This window comes from Aplysia californica, unplaced genomic scaffold (genome assembly GCF_000002075.1).
Source record: "Aplysia californica isolate F4 #8 unplaced genomic scaffold, AplCal3.0 scaffold00222, whole genome shotgun sequence".
NCBI lineage: Eukaryota > Metazoa > Mollusca > Gastropoda > Aplysiida > Aplysiidae > Aplysia > Aplysia californica.
In genome coordinates, this window is record NW_004797492.1 from 514,972 (window position 1) to 522,209 (window position 7,238).

General features: G+C 41.0%; 1 protein-coding gene across 1 annotated transcript in view; it reads right to left on the reverse strand.

Annotated features, from left to right (window-relative positions):
* Nucleotides 1-7,238, reverse strand: part of LOC101857341 (integrator complex subunit 13) — a gene marked incomplete in the record, with an annotated part of 266,815 nt that overhangs the window by 68,117 nt on the left and 191,460 nt on the right. The window contains 2 exon segments of the mRNA XM_005099704.3: nt 3,778-3,906; nt 5,584-5,671. Of these exon segments, the coding sequence (XP_005099761.2) occupies nt 3,778-3,906; nt 5,584-5,671 (217 nt within the window).

Consider the following 7,238-nt stretch of genomic DNA (forward strand, 5'->3'; position numbering starts at 1 on the left):
AGAGAGAGAGAGAGAGAGAGAGAGAGGGAGGGAGGATGGGAGGGAAGTGTCGCCGGTCTTGGGGAAAAGTGTAACGGCCGCTCTTATTTTCGAGTGATGTTGTAGATAGACACATGTCCATTTTGGCAACAATAACTTTAAAGAGTCAGTGCCCAGTGAAGAAGTCTTAATCAAATCCCGAATTGATGGTATACTACATTTGAGTTTGAGGGAGGTCACAGTTTCCTTCACGGACGAGTAAAAGCGATCTTTTTGGCCCAATATGATCAACTCCTCCAAAAATAATGTATCCTGCTGTTCAGATGTACTTCGCCCAAAATTATGTCATTTTTCTAAAATCTGTGTTTCTTAACCCCTCTGCCATTTTAAAATACATGTACACAGAAAACAATTTAAAAAACAAAAAACAAAAACCAAGCAAAAAAATGTCATGAAATATTGGTCAAAATTCAAATTTTAAAGATTGAAAAAGGCAAGGAAAAAATTGTAGGAACAATTTGAATAAAAGAATTTTAACAAGGCTTCCTCTCCACTGAACATTTTGCTTTCTGGTCTTAGGACATTTGAACACTTTGCCGACGACAGGCATGTTTGGTTCTGTCGTCTTCGTAAGAGTTTTTCGGCACTTGCAAAACAATAAGGTCAAATAAGTGCCGAAGAACAGATGCGTTACAAGAAAGTAAAATACACAAAAAAGGAGGGGAGAAAAGGACGAAAGACGTTTGGTAGGAAAGAAGGAGCAAACTACACCAGAGCACCCACCAACTGCCCACATTTGATTCTCTGTGTTTGTTTATTGATTTGAGCAAAGGGATGCATATCGCCACAATAATCGTCATTAGTGCTCGGAACAAATAAGACGGGCAGACAGAAACAACAGAGGAAAAGAAAAGAAGGAGGACATTCCAGTGCCGCGACCCGGAGCATTTGCTGTAAATCGTTGCCATCAGTTTCAATACCATAACAGTGTGGGGTCAGATCTTTTGATTGCACGCGAAAAGCCATAAAAGCCCGTATGGACCTGTGTCAAATTTGATGCAGTAAAGAAGAGATCTATTTGATACAAGGTGGACTGGTCAGCGTTATTTCCCGACCTGAACCGATCTGATCATGTCAATCGGATCCATTCGACCGATGGAAGTCCCTTCGTGGCCATGATCTGGTGCATTTGATGAAAATCGCATCCAATCACCAATACAAAGGTCACTGCGTATCGCATGACACTGCAGGACCGAATTTTTCGTTAACGAGCTGAATGCAATAATGGAATTTTGTGTCAAATATAATAAAAACAAAGCAGGGTCTATGTGATGTGATAACGGGTGCATTAGCCAGCGCCGTGTTTCGATCCGAATCGATCCGATCAATCATTTGACCAATGTGCATTCGTTCTTAAGACGACGCACATCCTCCGTCACATTTTCTGTGTCGACGCCTGTTTCATCGTACCAGATTCGATTTCTATTGAGAAAGTGTCTTTACGTTTATTTACGAGTTGCCCTAGCTCAGTTTTCATGACAAAGACACGTTTCGTAATCAGAAAATATGAAGGAGGTCTGTCTGCACCCCCCCCCCCCCCCACACCCTAAATAAAAAATCGAATGAAAGAAAGAAAGAAAAATAAACGAAAAAAGACAATAACAACGTAGAAACAAATATAAGAAACTGATTATAAAATAATAATAATAATAATAATAATAATAATAATAATAATAATAATAATAATAATAATAATAATAATAATAAAGGAAATTAATACAAAACAGCCGTTACATCCGACTCTTCAAAGAACTTACTTCTCATTAAGCTAAGAGAACCACAATAAAAACCGTTTTACGGGCCCATCAACACAATTTGCACCATCAACGAGGTGGGTCGCTCTGACCTTCTACCTACCAGAACCAACAGTGCTGACTGGAAGACAGAATCTCAACTAAAAGAGAGAGATATTCGATAAAATAGCCCTCTCAGATGAGAATAAAATCAATGTCTTTCATTTGGAACGAGGGAGGGTTTCCCCCATTATTACACCATAGCCGCCGGTCAGAAAGACATTATATTATTATTATTATACAGACTGCGCGGATACCTAGTATTATATGTCAATATTACCATAATGGCGACAGAGACCACACGTCATAACAATTCCAAGCTAATTCTCGTAACATATTCTGGCCAATAACTGCTGCTCTTAAACCAGTCTGATTTTCTGCCCGCCGACCCAATCTCGAAGGTTCGATAACTGGGACAGCTGTCTACCCTGTATAAAATGACATTAACCGAAGTTTGCGTATGCAAATTCAATTGATTACCTTTCGGTGCAGTGAGGTTATGGCGGGTGACAGTCGTCGTTTCCTTCCGATGTCTCAGCACCCCTCCTTCTTTTTGTGTCATGCTGTGTCAGCCTACATTATCATTAATCATCATGATTCGTGACTTTCACCCTGATTTAAGATTACATCGGCCGTTAAGATGAGCTCCACCTGTCTCTGTTCTGGATCATCTCTCCACCAACAGCCAGATATGTGTGTCCCATGTGCCTGGATATCTCCAACAAGATCTTGCTCCCAGATAGATCTCGGCCTTCCTCTCTTTCTCTTCCCCTCGGGGTTCCATCTCAGTCTTCGTCCTGTCACGTTGTTGGCTGGATTCCTGAGTGTGTGTCCAACCCATCCCCCATTCAAAAAAAATCTGGCTGACAATAATTTATTGATGTTTGGTTCGCTTCCATAGCACTTAATTTTTTTATGGTGTCGGCCAGTGGATTTTCATAATCTTCCTCAGACAACAATATTATTGACGAAGGGCTGTGATTTGTTAACGATTTGCTTTGACAATTTCCATATTTTCGATCCCTACAGTAACAAACTTCTTTTTTACAGTCATACTGAAAATCCTAATCAGCGTGCTTGTCTTGACGCTTCCCGATTTCCAATAAAAGATTGTAACTATTGAAATGCCCCCCCCCCCCCACTTTTGCTTTTCCAATCTTGGTTATGACATCCGAAACTGCTTCTCGCCTAAACCACGTGACTTATAATATCATTATAAGCGACTGCTCGATTGTTCACTTCGGGTGGTGTAGTTTGTATGTTTGTCATTAAAAAAAAAATTCAACCACACTTATACATGTTTTCTCTCGTCTTTATCCTGGTTTTGACCGTTTTCGCGCCAGTAACAGAAGCAATATAATAACCCCCCCCCCCCCCAAAAAAAATTAATTAATTAAATTTAAAAAAAAATACAGTTTAACAGTATAACAAAGAAAAATAAAACCATCTCTTCCTTCTAACAAAAGGATTAACAATTGCCAAAAATCGAGAGCAGAAAAACAAATGAAAAACAATAATCAAAACAAAAATAGATAATGGAGCTCTGAAAACAAAACGCAGCACCTGAAACCGTAAGAGGCATAGGAAACGTATCAATTTCACACACAAACAGAGAAACGTTAATCTAAAAAAAAATCGATTGAAAAAATAACCAAAACGATCTCAAACACACCCGCGAACGACAACACTCTCACACGAGAAAAAGAGGGGAACACTGGAAATACCCAACGACATACTCACACTGAACAGGAGAGGGGAACAAAACACTCAAAATTTTAAAAAATATATATCCGAAACAAGAGCATTGAAAAGCAAAGCAAAACAAAACACATACACACACAAACACACACACACACACACACACACACACACACACACACACACCCACAAAACTCAAAACACATTTCACCAGCACCAACACACTCACACTGAACAACTCACTGACCTTCATGGGAATCCCAGTGACGGTGGTGGAGGTGAGATCAAAGTGCCGACAGCACAGAGCCACCAATGTGTTGTACAAGTGGCGGCCGGACAGCGTCACCACCACCTCGGAGCTCAGTACAGAGTTCAGCTGAGGACAGATTAGTAAATCAATTAATAGTGTTAGTAAATAGTACTAGGGTACTTGCAATACAGATAGGTCGTATAGGTGCCGGAGATTAGAGTTGTTGTTGTTGTTGTTGTTGTTTGTTCTTGTTCTTCTTCTTCTTCTTCTTGTTCTCCTTCTTCTTGTTCTCCTTCCTCCTCCTCCTCCTCCTCCTCCTCCTCCTCCTCCTCCTCCTCTTCCTCCTCCTCCTCCTCCTCCTCCTCTTCTTCTTCTTCTTCTTCTTCTTCTTCTTCTTCTTCTTCTTCTTCTTCTTCTTCTTCTTCTTCTTCTTCTTCTTCTTCTTCTTCTTCTTCTTGTGTCAGGTCAGGATCAAACACTAACGATCATGGTATCCCACTCCTTCCCGTTGTCCGTCTATCTAAATTCAAATCAACTCGGTTTCTCGCATTGTGTTGTTTGTCGCAAAGTTGTTCGGGCCATATGTGTATGTTGGGACTCGAAAGCTAAACACAAATACAAGAAAGGGAAGATATATTAGGACAACAAATTATGTATGATAGGGAAGAAGGAGCATCAGATCGCTGGCCAACCACCCACGAGCGCTTATTGATTGTGTGCAAAAGAATTCATGATTGTTACATGTACGTGTAAAGCTTTACAACCCCAACGACACATTTACATGTATTTCACATGAGGAGGCACACTTTGAACCCGCATGCCAGAGCCAATCCGGGCTGAGTGGGATACATAATCCAAGCCGACAGAAGTGAATACTCTTTGTCATGGCGTGGTGGAATCAGGCGCTCGTCAATTTTTAGGCGTATGGGGTTATTGGCATCATCTTAAAGCCTGTTCATTTGCCCTCCTTTGAGTGTAAAAAATACCCACCTATGTAGAATAGTAGTCGAAATATTTACGGTTGAAAGAGATCAAGGTCGCCTGGTTTCAGAGATAAAATTAGCGAGAAAGTGCCGCCAAAGTTAGGTAACTACCATAGTCTGAGAGTCATTGGAAACTTAGAATTTACATTTGTTGTGCCTTTGATCAATATTTTTCAGTGAAGTCCACGCAAAAATGTGTTTTTAAATTAACTTAAAATACGTGAGCCTCCCTACCCAATTTTTTTTTAAAATAGAGAGAAATTGCCCTCGGTCAAGAAAATACCGATTTCTTTGATTTCATTATTTTGACAAGCGCCTGAACTCACCAAGATGCCTCACAATGATAACTTTCCAACTCGGTAACCGAACTCCCACCTTCTGCGTTTGTGTTAAAATGGTGGTGGGCTGCTTCCAACTTGATTGTGTGTCGGTGAAATTTCTCTTGGAAAAGTGAGTTCGTTTACAGGGGAAACCTAGACATACAGACAGACAGACAGACAGACAGACAGACAGACAGACAGACAGACAGACAGACAGACAGACAGACAGACAGACAGACAGACAGACGGACAGACAGAAATTAATAATAAAGAGCACACTCACCTCAGACCGACCGATAGACAGACAGGCAGATAGACACGCAGACAGACAGACGGACAGAACGACAGACAAATACACACACAGACAGAACTCATAATATAGTCCCTTATCATAAACAGACAGACCGACAGACAGAAAGACAAACAGAAGAACAGACAGACAGACAGACACACACACACACACACACACACACATACACACTCATACAGAGCACACTCACCTCGACTTGTGCCCGGTTGAGAAGGGTGAGCTCCACGTCCACGGGCACACTGTGGACGATCACCAGCTCACAGCAGTCGATGGGGAGACTGAGGGTGAACAACGACGTGAACTTTACAGGAGGTCTCAGTATTGTGTAACAACGTGGTGGAATCAGGTGCTCGTCAATGATTGGGCATATGGGGTTATCGGTTTCGTTTTAAAGCCTATTCATTTGCCATCCTTTTGGTGAAAAACAAGTCTATGTTGAATAGAAGTCGAAACATTTGCGATTGAAGAAGGTCAGGATCGCCTGGTTCCAGAGGTAAAATTAGCGAGAAAATGGCGTGAAATTTAGGAAAATTTCATTGCCTGAGAGTCCTTGGAAACTAAAAATTAATTTTTTTTTGTCCCTTTAATCAGGATTTTCAGTAAAATCCACACAGAAATGTATTTTTCAACAGACATAAAAAGGTGTTGAGCGAAAAGAAGTAATTAAAAAATTGCCCATCTGCCCAAAAGCTGATTTCTTTGATTTCGTTATTTTGACGAGTGCCTGATTTCACCACGGTGTCAGAATATCCAACGTGTATTAGTTAGTTTTAGTAAGGTTTTACGGCGCTCGCAACTTCATATGAGCGCCAAGGGGTGGATGTCAGCAGAGAAGTCCAAACGGGGAATCAGGCTTACTCTGCTCACCTCTTAGACCTCAACAGCATAAAGCCTGCTTCGACTATCAAGGCACCCCGGAAATAGCAGTTCACAAGAGAGTGACAAACATACAATAGAAGTAGAGGGAAAATGACGATAGTAGTAAGGATGGCGAAAATAAAAAGCAGCAGTTACCCCAATAATGTTCTGGCACAGTACGAGCATGACATTGATAAATCAGCCCATTTACAATTCTACTGAACATAAGAACATGTTAATATCCGCCCCCCCCCCCCTTTTGGGAATGGCCTAAAGACAATATCAGTCAGTAGCACTGCTCTGGGGGACTGCAACATGTATAATACACATACAAAATGCAAATCTTTCTTAAACGTGGGAGTTTGCGCTCCAATCAAAACAGTAATGTAGATGATTTAGGAGGTGGGCTTCGACACTGCCTGTCACGACTGATCAGGACTGAGAGGGATACAACGTCAAAGCAGAAAGAAGGAGAAAACATTCCCCCGATGGGGAAAACGACAAAGCGCAAAAATCACAACACCGAAGACGCCCGTACATAGTGTATAGACCTCATATTATGTTGCTATTATTTTGTTACACGTTGCTCAGTCATAAATAAACATGTTGTTATCGGTGAATGGGAAATACTTTTTTCGACAAATAGCTGTTTTTCCAGTCGTAGCTGACTAATACTGTTAATGAATAATATAATTATAATTTTAAAAAACCATAATCATTTCTTAATATTGTTGATGTCGTTGCTGAGGCTGTGTCTTTGTTGATCGTTTCGCTTATTATTTATTGTCCACGTTACTGCAACCGTTTGCTCCTTTTGCACATCTGCACAAGTTCATGTCACTTCGCATGGTAGAACAATTCCCTAAAGACACTACTGACGGATGGTCTTGTTTTTCAATTTACATAGCACGCCCTGCGATGGAATCGATAACACCGAGACAAATAGAGAGAAAGAGAGAGAGAGAGAGAGAGAGAGAGAGAGAGAGC